The sequence below is a fragment of the Oncorhynchus mykiss genome, chromosome 22, assembly GCF_013265735.2.
Source record: "Oncorhynchus mykiss isolate Arlee chromosome 22, USDA_OmykA_1.1, whole genome shotgun sequence".
In the NCBI taxonomy this organism is placed as follows: Eukaryota; Metazoa; Chordata; class Actinopteri; order Salmoniformes; family Salmonidae; genus Oncorhynchus; species Oncorhynchus mykiss.
In genome coordinates, this window is record NC_048586.1 from 25,323,819 (window position 1) to 25,342,327 (window position 18,509).

Consider the following 18,509-nt stretch of genomic DNA (forward strand, 5'->3'; position numbering starts at 1 on the left):
TGGCTTTCATTTTTGTTCTTGCTGACCACTTTTCAAACCAATGTCTTAGAATCAGCAGGTTTCAAACATCATGTTTCGTATGTATTGACACTCAGTTCTCTTTTAGGGTTTCAAGTCTGTGTTGAGACTGGTCCTTTATAGATCAGTCTGGACCTAACAGTGCTGTAAACACATTCTCATTCACGATGACCACTGCTCGCATTAATTTGGGTTACCGTTGTGCATGCTTGTGTGTGTGTGGATGCTCTCTGCTCTACTCTGATAGAGCTTGGCAGTTTCCTGTCAGTTAGGCAGAGTCACAGTCCATTCCCAGAACTGACACAGTGCCTTGAGTGGAGTCTGCCATGACAATCACAAAAGCCATAGTGACAATACAACTGCATGGACATGGGGAGAGTCCCCAAGGAGCTAACATATACGGTGGACTGAAATCAGCTATCACAAGCACCTATAATGTCTGAAAAATAAAATAAGACGCAGCAAACTGTCAAAACGATGACTTCCGACCGCGGCCTTGTGGACAGGCTATGCAAATTCTACCCTGATGTCCCTGATTGCGATCACCACTATGTGTTGTCATTTACAGTAATTGCATAGCGTTTGTTGGTAAAGTGTTAGTGGAAAAATGTGTGTCGGCTTGTATTACAATCCTCGTACCAGAAATTCCCAAAAGTCCCCACAAGGACAGTAAAACATAGAAAATGTTCCATCGTGGGGACATTTCCCACTCCCCCACAAACTGTTTTAAGCTTAGGGGTTAGGTTTAGGCCTAGGGTTAGAATTAGGGGAAGAGTTGTAAGTAGAAATCAATGTTAGGTCCCCAGAAGGATAGTAGAACATATGGTGTGTCTGTGTCTTTGTTCGGGTGGGTGAGTAGGTGGTTGTGTGTGTTGTTCTTTTCAAACACATGAGCCACAAAGGCCATATGTGGTGTTGCAGAGATGCATAAACCCTAATTAGTCATGTTTTCCATTTGGTTGCCACTCCGCCTCCTTTTTCTTTGCACTGACAGCTTTTCTTTCCTGATTACTTTAGCCAAACTGTGGGAAAGACAAAGGCATCATGACCCAAATACAACAGTCCAGAACTATTTCTTTATGGAAAGGAAAATATCAAGATAGTTTGTTTTCATTTGTTTCTTTTTGGTAATGATATAAATGTCTTCAAGTATGGTTTTCTTCTATCATGTATGCTTCTTCTGACATCAGATGTAAAGGAATAAACGTTTGAAGAGAAGCCTATTCAATAATATAATATAATTTAAAAAATATATACAATTCAGCCGCATCTGATTTTAAATTAATGATGATTAACCAAGAGTGATGAAATGGTGGCTAAAACACAAGCCTGCAATTATGTGTAATACTGCCCCCAAGCTGGCAAAAATGATTAGCGTCACGAGGAAGGGCAGTTTACAATCTCCATGGTTACGATGTGGCCCAGCTCTTGAAGTTTGACAGCTGCCTACAGTAGCTAGCTACCTTGCATGATAGCTTTCTATCTATCCTCTTACTATTTATTTTTTAGATGAAGTGGTTTTAAACCGGTGCAAAAATGAGTATATCAGTAACTCGAACATTTCATAAGCAAAATGAAACCAACAAAGGTTTTACACAACAGCGGGTACACGACTATCTATATGGTGAGTTAGCTAACGTTAACTTTAGCTAGGTAAGTTAGCTTGTTTGCAATAATTATCTAGACAGTTTGCAAGCGAACATGAACTGTTTTTGTTGTGGATGTTGCATTACAGACCCCGTATATACTGTGTCCGGGGAAATGGACCATGCAAGGGCCAGCTTCAAGGCACATGCATCAGTGGACCGGGTGGTAAATTAATCAACGTTAGCTAGCTAGCATAGCAACCTCGACCTAAACACTTACTTTCAAATGACCTTTCATATGATTACAGATTCACAATCAATGCTTATCGCTGTCTTCATTCGTCAGTAATGTCACATGTGTCCATGACTCTAATGCAATACCTAGGACTTTTCCAGACCACCCTTACCCATGACAGTTTTTCATATCATGCATAACTGCAAGGATTTATTTTGAGAAGAAATTCAATTCACACTTGGTGAAATAATGTTAATATTATTAACCCAATAATTTGACAGTAACCCTGTAACCCAAATACGGTCACTGTAACAGCCCTAACCCTGTGAAAGACCTCTCTCCATGTCCCCCTGCTCAGAGGAAGGTTCCAGAGTATGGGTCCATGTTCAGTCACCTACCTCACCACCCTCGTTACGTCTTGCGTCTGGACACCACTGACCCTGTGCCCGCTTTTATTGACCGCCGCTGGCGAGGGTACACAGAGCAGCGCAGAGAGGCAGTTCAGCAGCTGGCAAGGTAACACACACACAGACACACACGTGCTATCCCTACAGAGGAGAAATCTTTGGATACTGAAGTAGATAGATTCAAGTTACATTTGTATATATAGTTTATGAATTTATGTGGACACCCCTTCATATTAGTGGATTTGGCTATTTCCGCCACACCTGTTGCTGACAGGTGTATAAAATTGAACACACAGCCATGCAATCTCCATAGACAAACACTGGCAGTAGAATAGCCTTACTGAAGAGCTCAGTGACTTTTAACGTGGCACCGTCATAGGATGCCACCTTTCCAAAAAGTATCTTCGTGAAATTTCTGCCCTGCTAGAGCTGCCCTGGCCAACTGTATGTCTTGTTATTGTGAATTGTAAACTTGTAGGAACAACAACAGCTCAGCCACGAAGTGGTAAGTCACACAAACTCACAGGACGGGACGGCCGAGTGCTGAAGCGCGTAGCGCGTAAAAATCGCCTCGGCTGCAACACTCACTACCGAGTTCCAAACTGCCTCTGGAAGCAACGTCAGCACAATAACTTTTACTCGGGAGCTTCATGAAATAGGTTTCCATGGCCGAGCAGCCGCACACAAGCCTGAGCTCACCAGGAGTGGTGTAAATCTTGCTGCCATTGGACTATGGAGCAGTAGAAACTCATTCTCTGGAGTGATGAAGCACGCTTCACCATCTGGCAGTCCAACAGACGAATCTGGGTTTGGCGGATGCCAGGAGAGCGCTACCTGCCCCAATGCATAGTGGCAACTGTAAAGTTTGGTGGAGGACTAATAATGATTGTGGGCTGTTTTTTATGGTTTGGGCTAGGCCCCTTAGTTACAGAGAAGGGAAACCTTAACACTGCAGCATACAATGACATTCTAGACAATTCTGTGCTTCCAACCTTGTGGCAACAGTTTGGGGAAGGCCCTTTCCTGTTTCAGCATGACAATACCCCCATACAAAAAGCGTGGTCCATACAGAAAAGGTTTGTCGAGATCGGTGTGGAAGAACTTGACTGGCCTGCACAGAGCTCTGACCTCAACCCCATCGAACACCTTTGGGATGAATTGGAATGCCGACTGCGAGCCAGGCCTAATCGCCCAACATCAGTACCCAACCTCACTAATACTCTTGTGGCTGAATGAAAGCAAGTCACTGCAGCAATGTTCCAACAACTGTTATAGCAGCAAAGAAGGGATCAACTCCATTAATGCCCATGATTTTTGAATGAGATGTTTAAGAGCAGGTGTCCACATACTTTTGGTAATGTACTGTATTTCATATACTTGATTTACTTGATTATTAAGGCCCATGTTTGTCTTGTTGTTTTTTTCTTTGTTAGGGTCGTTCCTGGTCCTCTGTTTCAGGTCAGAGGCTGCAAAGACAGCAGTGTTTCAGGCATTGATCGTTGGAAGTTTTTCAAGTGGTGAGAGAGAGCACATACCCGTAATGCGGCAGCAGGACATTGTGGGATCAAGGGTTAAAGAATGAATGGTGTCAGAGAGGACACCAGGGCCTGAAGGAAGACTCAGGCATCAAGTCATGACAGCATCAGAGGTCATTTGTATCATGAGAGTCAAATCACACAACCGTCATTATCCTCACTGTAGCACCAGCGGCATGGTCACTGGATAGAATGTCAGCAGACCAGCAGATCTTTCTCTGTAAAAAAATAGAACCAATTAAAACCAGAATTATGATTTTTGTATCAGTTCAGATGGATTTGACTCTGTTTGAGTGTGTAGTGTTGAAGCCTTATCTCATATTAAAGTAAAACATTGATTGTTTCTGATGATGTTTTTTGTATTCCTTTCCCTCCCTCAGCCCCCTGATCCCCTTTGCACAGCAGGTTCCCCCCGATGTGGTCTTTGCATTGCCCAAGTAAGTCATGCTGCCAAAGTCCCCTGAAAAATGCTGTAAACATATTGGGAACCCCTCTCTTCTCTATCACTCTATCTCCCTTCCTCCCTCCACTCAGAGCTAACCCATACTCTACAGTGGAGGGGGGTAGTGAGCAGCTGCCCACTCCATTCCAGCGCACCATGGGAGTGCAGACTGACTACAGGGACAGTGAGGCCCAGACGGACCCCTACACCCCCGAATACGTGGTACGGCCCGGGACGGCCCGCCCAGAGCTGTTGACACTGGCCACACTGACATGGGGTACATACGAGCTTCAGAGACCCTACCGCTTCACCTCCTGTTGCACCTCTAAAAATACTTATACTGCAGGACAGGCCATTCTGACCCATCCTCACACTACACAACTCCCTTCACCCCAGCCTCATCACCTTGACTCATCTGACCCGATCGCTCTCCCTCTACCCCCCCCCCAGGTCGTGGTCTTCCGGCGGGTCTGGCGGAGGTGGAAATGATTGAGCGAACCAGGGTGAAGCGGGCGTGGGAGGCCACCCTGCCCCCCATGGACGACCTGAGTCAACTAGACAAGAGGAAGAGGATGATGGATGAGATGGAGAGGAAGGAGTGGGCCTTCAGGGAGGACGAGATCCAGAAGTGAGGGAACGAGAGAATAAAGGAAGGAATGCACCACACAAGCAGCTTCACCATCTTTTTAAAATTATTTCCCTCCTGCCCTTGTCCACCCATCCCTGCTCTCCCTCCCCTTGCCCCACTGTCATTCTCCCCCCTCTACCCCAGGCTGCAGGAGGCTCGCCTGGCCTTGCTGATGGGTCTACTGAGGCAGAGGGAGGAGGTTCAGCAAGAGGCCACGGTGGACAGGCTGGACCTCAAGTACTCCCAGCACCAGAGAGACGAGAAGAGCAAGCTGAGCAAGATACGCAATGACTACATCATCTGTAAGTTAATGGGTGTTTCTCAATATGCATTCTACCGTGCTCCACACTCTCGTGCTCCTAGTGCATTCTCCGACAACTTTCTTTTGAGTACGTTCTTGTGAGGATGAGAGTGTGGAGAATGTATAAAATATTACATTTGAGGAGCACACGCACTCCCCCTACTGTATTAACTCACACTGCACCTCCCCATTCACTGAACCTTCTTCCAGCCACGACAATGGCAACAATAGACAAAACAAGATATACACAAAGCAAACGTTTTACTTCATAATTATCAGCTAGATATGTACATCGTAATAATCTAGCTAGCCAGCTAGTTAAACAGGCAAAAATAACCTAAAACTAATGTTATGTGGTTAGCTACCAATTCTTCGTGGCTAGATAGCTATCCAGTTAACCCTATTGACTTAATATGGACTTGGGACTTACTCATTCACTTAACCGTCTTCCAGCTAGGACAATGGCAATGGAGACAAAACAAGATATACTCAAAGAGTAGTAGCTAGCCAGTTAGCCTTATTGACTTACTTGCGATCTATAAGTACCTAGGAAGGTAAATATGCCAAAATTAATACAGCATGTATTTATTAACATATCAAGATAAAATATTGTAGTCAGGCAACATATGAGATGTGAATAGGCAACATTTCATTCTGAAGTTGGAGTGTATTTTCTCTCGCTTCAGTTCAAATAATGGCTACCAGTGATTTCAATCAATTTTGCGTAATTTTTTACGTGGTTGTGTCATATTTCTTTGTATACTTTCCTTTGACTCCTGCATCGTTGCATGCTTAAAAATATGTACAAACGGAGTACGCATTCGACAAGTGCCCTCCCTGCTCAGTTTAGCAAACTTTGATTTGGACTCATACTCCAACCCTCCCTTGGGGCCTCTAACCTTCCCTTTAACTTTGATTTGGACTCATACTCCAACCCTCCCTTGGTCCAATTTGTGTGCCCGGATGACGGTAGAATGCATTTTGAGGAACACCCAATGTCTTGACTTTTGTCTAAGGCAATGATGCATAGAAATTCTGCGTATTTACATTTTGCATTTCATAAATCACTGTGATAAGTGTTGATAAGTGTTCAAAGCCTCTAACCTTCCCTTTAACTTTGATTTAATACGATGAGAACAGTAGGGCTTAAAGATTAACTCTCTCTATCGTTCTCCTTCTATTCCACTCTTTCTCCCTCTCTCCTTCCCCCTTTCTCTCTTTTCCCTCCCTCTCTCCTCTCTCAGCAATGAGGAAGCTGACAGCGAAAAGAAAAAATGTGGAGGGAAAGCTAAAACGCCGTGACATCATCAAGGACTACTCCAACTACTCATCTCAGACGTACGCCCCTCTGTCCCGCATCGGCCTGTTCCCTGACCGCCACTCCCAACGCAACATGGTCAAGAGCCGCTACCTTGATACCTATGAAGGTTTGAGTGTGCTGATCTAGGATCAGTTTGATATTTCAAGATCATTATGAATAAGATTACATGGACATGGGGGACCTGATCTTAGGTCAGCACTCCTACTCTGAGAAAAATTAATACAGGCCCTGAATCTCAAAGTGATGGTGTTTTAATAATGCCAGATCATCAAAATTGCTAAGGTAGAGGGTAGTGAGCTCTCTTCCTATCTGTCAATCACAGGTCTGCTGGAGCTGGAGGCGGGACTTCCGGTCTCAGTGACAGAGCCATGTATCAAAGCCCCCGTACCCAAAGTCAGCAAGGGCTTCGTTAAACGCTCTGCACGCAGAGAGATGGAGCTCATGAAGACACACCAGGTCACACACACACACACACACACACACACACACACACACACACACTCAAAATATGTATAACACTCTTTTTGTCCCTCCATCTGCAGGCTCTGAAGGAGGAGAAGACTCGTGTGGAGCAGAAGAAGACCCTGCGCTTCCTCTTTAAGACAGAGAAATCTGTTCCTCGACCACAGACCCCCGTGGTGGACGAGCCCCCTGAGGTACAGTACAGTTTGTCTCAACACACTGTCTGGAGATGTACACTATCCCCCCTCACTCACTATGTGGTCTGTAGCACATCTCTTCATTCTCTCTTCACCCTGTCATTCCGGTGTTTTTCCAGGGGGACGAGGAGAGAGAGTTGGCTGTCATCTACTTGCAGAAGCTGCTGAGGGGAAGAAGCATTCAGAACCAGGTGTGTTTTTCTGAAGAGAATGATAAGCTCTATGATAAACCAACGTTTCTCTGTGTGTGTCTGATGTTATGGGATACCATCTCTGTGCGCTGCTGTCTATCTGTACGTGTGTGTGTCAGATGTTTGAGGGGAAGGAGAAGCGTCTAGAGCTGATCCAGGAGCTGAGAACCACTCATGCCCTGCAGAGAGAGGAGCAGGAGCTGCAGAGAGCAGACACACAGCTCACGCTGGCTCTGCAGAGACAGAGAGAGCAACACACACACAAGGTGAGAGAGAAAACACACACAAAACACACAGACAGGTACAGACACCTCTTTCCTCCCCCATCCCTCACTCTCCCATCTTCCTGTCCCAGGCATCCTTGGTGGAGGGGTACCAGGCAGCTGTGGCAGGGGCGGAGCTTGTAGACATGCTCGACTTCCTATCGAAGGAGCTGATTCGCCTACAGGAGGAACGCAGGATCCATGCCTTCACCTTATTGGCCGAGAGAGACAGGCGCCTCCGAGAGGCCGAGGAGAGTGGGCGGAGACAGATGGAAGAGAGGAGACGTAGAGAGGAGGATGAGATCTTCAAACAGGTGTTTGTGTGTGTGTGTGCGTGCGTGCGTCTGCCTGCATGCGCATGCCTGTGTGTGTGTCGTGTGTGTAATGCCTGTACTGTCCTGTAGGTGATGAGGGTTCATCAGGAGACAGTAGATCTGTACCTGGAGGACATCATCCTGGGGACTCTGGACCAGACAGCAGACCAACAGGCCAGACAGGAGATACGCAGAGTGGCAGAGGAGGTCAACAACATCGCATACGCCATGGAGGAGACGTACGACACACACACACACACACCATGGTTTCCGTTAGCCGGTAATAGCTGGCTTTTGGCCTATAAAAACATAGAAAAGCTGATAACTAAAATTGGCGCTAGCCAATTGTCCAGAAGAATAATCAAAAATACCATTGTGATATAATTTTTTTTAGTCTATTCATTGATGGAAATACCAGTCAATGTAAATACATTTGACTGGTCATACTTATCGGTCTATAGATTCATTTGCATGATTTAGTGGAATTAAATTGGTGTGTGTAGGCTACAGTATATTTGTTGTGTATCTTATTTATCACACGAATACAGCGTACAGATACAGAGCCTTTGAGCGGAAAATCTGTCAGACAGCGCGAGAGCTGCTGTGTCAGCATCTCAAATGGCAACGGAAGGCAAGCTTCATCAGTTCGTGACACACCACCTTGCAGTCAGCTATGCATTTTGGAAACGTACTTAATTGTTTGAAACCTGAATATTTTAATACATATTATGAGGCATGTCTTACCTTGCTTCAAAGTAGCCTGTTAGATCTCCTCTCATTCTACATTTCTAACGGATATTTTCATCTCTGTCACATGAAACAACTCGCATGTGCGGTGCTCTTTAGACAACAGTGTTTTCCAGCTAATTGCATTATGGACTGAACATTCGCATGTAGAGTACTGCCTTGTGCGCATCGCTTATGATGTGAAAAATAATACTTTATCAACATTTTAAGCAAAACATTCTGATCTGTTGCACAGGCTCATTGCTTTTTATTGTCCCATAGTCTGTTTGAATAGGCTATTTCTTTCTCGACAAGCTGACCAATAGAATATGTAAACCTTTCTCCTCTGGGGATAGTAGATTGACAGGCTGGTGATGTTGCTGTTGGTTACTGGTCTTGTTGGCTGAGGAAAAGTAAATGTGGACAGTTATTCTTACGTCTTCAAAGTGCACATCTGAATTCAGTAAGAAGGACTGCATATCGTTGCATCCTCGACTTGCATGTTCTGTTAATATGAATTACTATAATCTAAATGTGATTTCTGTCATTCTGAGCGCTGTGGGTGGACACCCTAATCAGGTGATGCACCCACTGCATATGGGTCCGGCGGATTTCTCAATTGTCCGGCGCCACATTATCCTATCTGAAACCCTGACACACACGCCATCTAGCATCCATACACACAGTATCTCTGTATCTTTGTATTGCACATTGTAAAAGCTGTCCCCTTGTGTGTGTGTGTGTGTGTAGTCGGAGCAGCCTGCAGTCAGAGGAGATCGTAGCAGAGCTGGTGTACAGCTTCCTGATCCCTGAGGTACAGAAGATCAACGTCAGAGACAGAGGTAGGCCGTTTATTCCCAAAGTACCCAGTACCATCACATGCTGATAATACATGATAGCGTAGTAACACAATAATAATTACATAATAATACTTTAGTCTCTTCTGTCTTTCTCTCTCTCTTCATCCACCTTTCTCTCTCTCACCTTTTTCCCCTCTCTTTCTCTCTCTCTCCCTCCCCTCTCTCTCTCCCTCCCCTTCCTTCCTCCAGTGCGTCAGAGCCAGCGCAGGCACCTCCAGGCGGCTCACCAGATCATCCACGGGGGTGAAGAGAGCTCAGTGGCCCCTCCTCCTGGCTCCCCTGGGGCCCAGCGCCCCCCCTCGCCCTCGGACAGGGCCTCCAGCCAGCTCCTGGAGGAGATGCTAACCCATGTCGAACAGAAGCTGGAGGGAGCAGGCAGGGGAGAGGAGGAGCGCAGGGAGGTGGGAGAGGCAGAGCAGAAAAGAACCAGCTGAGAATAGATTAATTTCTCAACAGTAGAGAAAACACTTAGTGTTTCTACAAGCAATGCATCTCCAAAGAGTTCAGTGTCATGCTTTTGCTCAAATAAAACTGAGATTTTATTGAATTATCATTGTGTTTGGCTTGTTCTTACATGCTGTGCTTGATAAAGTGAGTAAATAAGAATTTTGAAAAAGCTGAGTCTAAGATGTTTTTTCATGGGTCATTGGTTCAGAAGTTGACTAGATCAAATAAATGTATTGTATGGGTCATGTTACTAAAGGCTCTTACTACAGGCTACCATCTACAAAACATGTCGTCCCATGAGTAGTGTGGGGAGGCTGTGGTTGTCACTAGTTACCACAGCCACAAAGTCATAAACTCCACCTATTTCTACAATTTATCTTCTTAAAATGTGGAAACCTAAACTTAACCTTACCCTTAAGCTTATGCCTAACCGTAAATCAAGCCCAAAAAACTGGAACCGTTTAACTCAGTTTTGTTTGTAGCCACATCTTGTTTTGACAGCATTGTGTAAAGTCACTGGTTCACACTGACCATGGCGTGTGCAGAAAGTAGCCCATCACTTTTTCCAACTATTCTGTCGATAGCACCTGCTAAATTCGGGGCATCAATGTTGTTGAGAAAAGTAGAAAAAATGTTGTAGTTCTTGATGGCTAAAGTTAGGTAGAAAGGACTATTAACACATACTGAACAGCTCACGTTATAGACAGAAGCATACTATATGGGAGACCAATCCAAACTCATTTACTGGCATGTCCAGCCCATCCATTATCTCAGCCAATCATGGCTAGTGGGAAGGTTCCTGTCTTTCTGTGGCTAAACCAACTAGACTTGTAATTTAACAATTTTATCTGTATTTAAGTATGGAATACAAGTTTGTTATTAAGGCACAAGAATGTTCACATGTTCCAGAAGGCATTTTATGCCCAAAAACACATTTGGATAAAATAAAAATAAATGTTTATGCTCAAATGCCTCTCCTGTGAAGTAGTGACGTGTGACATGCGCCTAGTTTCCTGAAACGTGTCACATTTAACTATCTTGTGTCGATAAAAACATTGGACATAATGACGTCACACAAAAATCAAGTGCTGTACCTTCAAAATGATTCTGCAATCATAATTTATAAAAAAAAACCCCACCTTTTCCATCATCGTAATAAAGACATTTTTACTGAAGAAAAATCCACCCCGTTAACAACATACAAATATTGTCGATCTTTAGAACGTTTCTCCTGTATCTGTCGTTTCCATTACACATGGCAATGATATTTATACTACATTTTTTCCCCGACTAAACCTAGGTCAACGGAAAGCTGCCTAGTGAGTAACCACGATTAAAGCTGCCTAGTGAGTCACCACAAATTGTCCATAGCCTACTTGTAAAAATGTAAATTCTGAAAACGCTTACCTGTATGTTTGTCCTGTACAACTGCGGTCCTTCCGCAGGGTGTTGAAATAAAGACTTTTACTGAATACAACCACTGACTTTTTCCTCATTTGTGTTGCTGCTGGCAACGAAATGGTTCCAATTGTTTTTCCACCATTCATTTTTCCAATAGGGGATTTTAGAAACTCTTAAAATAAGGGCTGTGTTTCCGTGACATTTTGATAACTGTGTAGGACAAGGTGACTTTTATTGATTGGAACCATTTTGACTGCTAGGTTTTATGCGTATTATGATTCATACTGTGGTACTCTATAGCTACGTTTTGATGTATGGGTTGTCAGGGGATTGGTACAAATTCTCGTTTTTCCATCCACATTTCCATGATGAGTGCTGGCTTGCTAGCTGTGTCGGGGTGCCTGACTCCGTTCGCTGAGGCAACGAGCCGGGCAAGAGGCAGGCTGCACGGCATTGGCTGTGTTGTACCAGCGGCAAATTTAATTTGGGATTGATGGTATTATTCTATCAAGTAAAAACCTGTGGTAGCATGTAATATACTGTTCTCTTTGAAGTAGAAAGAATAATCAATATAAGTTTAAATATTAGACATGTGTAAGCAGAATGAAGTCTGAAGCCCATGTGATTGTACAAAGCTAGATCAACATCGAATTGATCATTGGACATGTAAAAAACAGAATGTAAGCAGAATCTGTGTAGATGAGGCAAGGTAAACTAATAAGACGTGACTGGTCTGGGCCATATCTGATCTTGTGAAGGCTACTGGACACACACGTGAATAGTCATACATAGATAACCTCAGCCTGAACTTGTAAAGACCTTTGGACAGGAACATTACCTAAGGGGTATGCATGTCATGCCACCAATAGAATCTATGCCCCAATATCTGAGCCAATAAGAGAATGGAAACTATGTAACAAAATTAGATTAATAAAATGGGGTGATGACGTTATGTAAGGGTAAAACTGTATAAAAGCCAAGCACTAAGAATGAGGAGGCAGTTCTTCCATGGAACTGCTCGGGCTTCTGTTACTTTTGTAATAAAAGTCTAATTGAATTTACAAACTCCGGTATCTGAGAAGTATTTGATTAAACATTTTCCACAACACTAGCAGGCAGCTCACTCTGTCTCTTCTGTGCCTAGGCTAATTATTTGCTGCAGTTTATCCTCTGATCGCCAGAGTAACTTAAGAACACCAAAAATAACATTCCAATGTCATCCAACTCCGGTGTAGGCCTATCTTAGAAGTAAGCTGTATTAGAGTAGCCTTCTGTGTTACAGTTCAGACTTAGTGAGAAGTGTGTATTTGTGTTAGGCTGTGTGTGTCTGTGTTAGGCTATTTGTGATGTGGTGTATGTGTTGGTGGGGCTGTGTGTGTTGGTGAGGCTGCTGTGTGTGTTGGTGGAGGTGCTCTGTGTGATTGTGTTGGTGGGGGGTGCTGTGTATGTTGGTGGGGGTGCTTTGTGTGTGTGTGTGTATGTGTGTTGGTGGAGGTGCTCTGTGTGATTGTGTTGGTGGGGGTGCTGTGTATGTTGGTGGGGGTGCTTTGTGTGTGTGTGTGTATGTGTGTTGGTGGAGGTGCTCTGTGTGATTGTGTTGGTGGGGGTGCTGTGTATGTTGGTGGGGGTGCTTTGTGTGAGTATGTATGTTGGTGGGGGTGCTGTGTGTGAGTGTGTGTGTTGGTAGGGGGTGCTGTGTATGTTGGTGGGGGTGCTTTGTGTGTGTGTGTGTATGTGTGTTGGTGGAGGTGTTCTGTGTGATTGTGTTGGTGGGGGTGCTGTGTATGTCGGTGGGGGTGCTTTGTGTGAGTATGTATGTTGGTGGGGGTGCTGTGTATGTTGGTGGGGGTGCTTTGTGTGAGTATGTATGTTGGTGGGGGTGCTGTGTGTGAGTGTGTGTGTTGGTAGGGGGTGCTGTGTATGTTGGTGGGGGTGCTGTGTGTGAGTGTGTGTGTTGGTAGGGGGTGCTGTGTATGTTGGTGGGGGTGCTGTGTGTGAGTGTTTTGGTGGGGATGCTGTGTCTGATTGTTTTGGTGGGGTTGCTTTGTGTTGTGTGTGGATTCAGTAATACATTTGCATAAAGTATACAAAAGTTGTATTCTAATTTCATGAACTGTTACAAACTCTGCTTTGCATAAAGCATGATTTGTTAATAATATGACCCCCCTTCCTTAAATTATTGTGCTTAAATTACTGTAATTATGTATGACTAATTTGCATAATTTATCCTTTTTATTTCAGCATTTTACAGGCTCCGTTATAGCACCTCCATCAGGTCAGAATGAGTAAAAAGGACCTCAGCGACTGCACGCCCTCCCAGACCTCTGCAGGGGAGGAGGAGGAGGAGGAAGAGGAGGAAGATGATGGGGAGCCCAAGGTTTATCAGGTGTGGAGATTGGGCTACATGCCATGACGGGAAGGCTGCAAGGGCTTCTTCAGGTGAGATAAACCCACACACAGAAGCATTCAGTACAGTGTTAGCATGATCTAGGAACTGAGTGTATGAGACGGATTGTGTTTTACAAATGAAGCAGTTAATACTTTGTGGCCAGTAGGTGCTCACAGGTGAGAGCAGTAGACATCTGTGTTGTGGGTGTTAAGGAGAAACATGACAACAAACTGTCGATATTGGATTGGTTACTTTACCTAATGAGCCAGATGGGGGAGTCAGTAAGAAAGAGAGATTGTTGAAGAAAGAGGGATTTCTTCACTAAATACTACTACTCTGTATTCTAGTGACAATCATATGATCTCTCTTTTTTCTGGTCGACTTGATCGCGCTATGTTGATGGGCAGTGTTGCAGGTTAAAGACAGAGAATAGCGCTCTATAGGCTACCTGAGCTCTATTGTCTATATGCTCCAGGTACTCATTAGTAGTAAATAGGTTAGGAGCATGTCCATCAGTGGTATCCATTGGTGTCAATTTACCTTGTTAAAAAACACACGCACACACACATGTATTTTCTGAAAAAGCATGGTTAACATAACTAAATATAATCATGTTTATAAGCTGTGGCTGTGAAAGTCACCTCTTCCACATATAGTACTGTAATGGAATTGTAATGTTTGTGCTTTTCTTATAACTAATTTCTGTGTTCTAGTCATGTGCTGTTCTATAAACCAATTTCTGTGTTCATGCAAGTGGCTAAGTCCTCACTATCACTAGCTACAATTTGGCAGTACGCCCAGACCTTGTTTTGAGAGAGAACAAAAGATATGTCCGTTTCAAGGTCTCAGCTGAGGGAGAAGAAGCCTCGTGAGGTATTGGTCTGTCACATGTTAAGAACCAGTATTGGTCTGTCACTTGAATGAAACAAAATGCTAATGATTAATGAATTATGCTAAATCGTGCAAATATAACTTGTCTGTGTATAGCCATATATATGACAACGGCTGGGACTGCCCAGGCAGAGCTCCTGATTGACATGTGTACTATGGTGCATTGAGTTGGTTGGAACCTCTCCAGCACGCTGACGATAAACAATGATTCATTTAAGACTGACTTTGAGTGTCCCTGTGTAAGAATTTCCACAACAGTATATTTACTGCGAAGTGGTAGGCCACACAAAATGTCAGCGCAAGAACTGTTAGTCGGGAGCTTCATGAAATGGGATTCCACAGCCGAGCAGCCGCGCACAAGCCTAAGGTCACCATGCATAATGCCAAGAGTTGGCTAGAGTGGTGTAAAGCTTGCCACCGTTGGACTCCGGAGCAGTGGAAACGGGTTCTCTGAAGTGATGTATCACTTTTCACCATCTGGCAGTCTGGATTTGGCAGATGCCAGGAGAATGCTACCTGCTCCAATACATAGTGCCAACTGCAAAGTTTGGTGGAGGAGGAATAATGGTTGCGGGCTAGGCCCCTTAGTTACAGTGAAGGGAAATCTTAACACTACAGCATACAATGACATTCTAGACGATTCTCTGCTTCCAACTTTGTGGCAACAGTTCGGGGAAGGCCCTTTCCTGTTTCAGCATGACAATACCCCTGTTCATACAGAAATAGTTTGTCAAGATCGGTGTGGAAGATCTTGACTGGCCTGCACAGAGCCCTGACCTCAATCCCATCGTACACCTTTGGGATCAATTGGAACACCGACTGTGAGCCAGGCCTAATCGCCCAACATCCGTGACCGCAAGTCCACGCAGCAATGTTCCAACATCTAGTGGAAAGACTTCCCAGAAGAGTGGAGTCTGTTAAAGCAGCTAAAGGGGAACCAAATCCATATTGTTGCCCATGATTTTGGAATGAGATGTTTGACGAGCAGGTGTCGACATACATTGGTCATGTAGTGTATTTTATCTTTTGTGTCAGTTTTCAGCCCATCGACAGAGGCCTCAACCCCATGTCTTTGTGGAATCAGAGTTCTGACTAGAAGAATAAATAACTTGTTGTCCTCTCACTCCATTTCTACCACTACCTCCTCTTCCTCCTGTTCTTTTGAAGGGGCGAAGGAGGAGCAGGAGGATGAAGAGGAGGAGGACTGATGGAGGGAAGAATATAGTTTACAGAAATCTGCCCCCTTTCCCTCATCAATCTTAAAACAATACCCCATAATGATGCAGCAAAAACAGGTTTATGAAGGTTTTTGCTAAGTTATAAAAAACTGAAATATCAAATTTACATAAGTATTCAGACACTTTACTCAGTACTTTGTTGAAGCACAATTGGCAGCGATTACAGCATTGAGTCTTCTTGGGTATGACCCTACAAGCTTGGCACACCTGTATCCGTGGAGATTTTCCCAATCTTCTCTAGTGATCCTCTCAAACTCTATTAGGTTGGATGGGGAGCATCAATGCACAACTATTTTCAGATCTCTCCAGAGATGTTCGATCGGGTTCAAGTCCAGGCTCTGGCTGGGCCACTCAAGAACATTCAGGATCTTTTCCCGAAGTGACTCCTGTGTTGTCTTGGCTGTTTGCTTAGGGTCGTTGTAGTGTTGGAAGGTTCTGAGCGATAATGGAGCAGGTTTTCATCAAGGTTCTCTCTGTACTTTGCTCTGTTCATTTTTCACTCGATCCTGACTAGTCTCCCAGTCCCTGCTGCTGAAAAACATCCCCACAGCATGATGCTGCCACCACCATGCTGCCACCATCCCGTAGTGCCAGGTTTCCTTCAGATGTGACGCTTGGCATTCAGGCCAAAGAGTTCGATGTTGGTTTCATCAGACCAGAGAATCTTGTTTCCCATGTTCTGAGAGTCTTTAGGTGCCTTGGCAAACTCCAAGTGGGCTGTCATGTGTATTTTACTGAGGAGTGGCTTCCGTCTTGCCACTCTACCATAAAGGCCTAATTGGTGGAGTGTTGCAGAGATAGATGTCCTTCTGGAAGGTTCTCCCATCTCCACAGAGGAACTTTAGAGCTCTGTCAGAGTGACCATCGGGTTCTTGGTCCCCTCCCTGACCAAGGCCTTTCTCCCCCGATTGCTCAGTTTGGCCGGGCGGCCAGCTCTAGGAAGAGCTTGGTGGTTCCAAACTTCTTCCATTTAACAATGATGGAGTCCACTGTGTTCTTGGGAACATTCAATGCGCCAGACATTTTTTGGTGACTTTCCCCAGATCTGTGCCTCAACACAATCCTGTCTCGGAGCTCTATGGACAATTCCATTTACCTCATGGATTGCTTTTTGCTTTGACGTGCACTGTCAACTGTGAGACCTTATATAGACAGGTGTGTGCCTTTCCAAATCATGTCCAATCAATTTCATTTATCACAGGTGGGTTTACTACAGACTCTAATCAAGTTGTAGAAACATCTCAAGGATGATGCATGGAAACAGGATGCACCTGAGCTCAATTTTGAGTCTCATAGCAAAGTGCCTGATTGCTTTTTATTGTAATAAATTAGAAAGAATTTCTAAAAACCTGTTTTTGCTTTGTCATTATGGGGTATTGCGTGTAGATTGCTGAGTTTTTATTTTATTTAATACATTTTAAAATAAGTCTGTAACGTAACAAAATGTGGAAAAAGTCAAGGCGTCTGAATACTTTCCGAATGCACTGTACAGTATGTGTTTATCATTAGCCTGACCGGCCAACCCAAACCACACTTAACCAGCACAGGTAGTCATTGTTCCATGCAGACTAGTCAGAGGTCTAAGACTGGCGAAGGTACATGGAGACAGATCTTCACTCACCTGACTAGCAGCCTCATTGCTCTTGCTAATATATTGCCGTCACTAATAGGAGAAGCTAGTAATAAGAATATCATAAGGACATGATACAGAGCCATATGTTTTCATTTAACTAAGCCTTAGGGTGACTTTAATGATCCCCTCCCCTTCCAACAGGCAATCGGTTTGTTTACGTCTCCATGACTGCGTTTACACAGGCAGCCCAATTCTGATATTTTGCCCAATTATTGGCATAAGATTTGATCTGATCAGTCAAATACCAATTAGTGGCAAACGATCAGAATTGGGCTGCTCATCATGAGGTTATAGATGGCTCTGATGAGGACAACAGCCTCCTGGTTACTGTTGCCGTTGGCAAAAAAAAACACATTTAGAATCAAGGCAGATAAAATAGCAATAGTGGGCTAGGTGCTAAATACATTTTATATTGGGACTAGCACGATAAAAAATACATTCTGTAGAAATGGGTTTTAAGGCCCGTTTTAAAAGTTCAGAGTGAGCTCTCAGATGGTCAGGGAGAGCATTCAATAGGTGATTGGCAAGGAGCACAAGGCTCGGTCCTCCATATTCGGAAGGCTTATTTTGGGGTCTTGAAGCAGTAAAGAGTGGCTTGAGCAGAGAGTGCTAGGTTGCTTGCTGATTGAGATGAGGTCGCTGATGTAGGTGGAGCTAAATCCATGCAAGGCTTTAAATACAAGCAGGAGGATTTTGTAGCCGATCTTGTAGCCAGTGGAGTTGGGCCAGGATCGGGGTGATGTGGTCTGACTTCCTGGTCCTGGCCAGGAACCTGGCAGCACTGTTCTGGATAAGTTGGAGCCTATATAGTGATGTGGCTGGGAGACCATCAAACAGTGCATTGCGAGGAAGTGCGAGGAAATATATTTTAAAAATCTGTGCAGCCCTCCTGACCTCGCTGAAGACTGAATGTGGCCCCCGGGGCAAAATTAGCTTGACACCCCTGATCTAAGAGGTCAGCTAAGAGACAGCTGTAGGCTGTCTGATGTTTTTTAATCTGAAAAAGTGGTTACCACTTGAAAAT

At 44.4% G+C, this 18,509-nt stretch overlaps 1 protein-coding gene across 1 annotated transcript; it reads left to right on the forward strand.

Annotated features, from left to right (window-relative positions):
- The first annotated feature begins 1,412 nt into the window (after positions 1–1,412).
- Positions 1,413–10,039, forward strand: cfap91 (cilia and flagella associated protein 91). The gene is made up of 17 exons (XM_036958975.1): positions 1,413–1,642; positions 1,754–1,830; positions 2,198–2,355; positions 3,680–3,763; positions 4,162–4,218; positions 4,316–4,500; positions 4,674–4,851; positions 4,996–5,153; positions 6,397–6,579; positions 6,796–6,929; positions 7,016–7,129; positions 7,252–7,323; positions 7,443–7,589; positions 7,679–7,900; positions 7,991–8,139; positions 9,377–9,468; positions 9,676–10,039. The coding sequence occupies exons 1-17, from the start codon at positions 1,555–1,557 to the stop codon at positions 9,918–9,920; spliced, it is 2,343 nt and encodes a 780-aa protein (XP_036814870.1). The 5' UTR covers positions 1,413–1,554; the 3' UTR covers positions 9,921–10,039.
- The last annotated feature ends 8,470 nt before the right edge of the window (positions 10,040–18,509 follow it).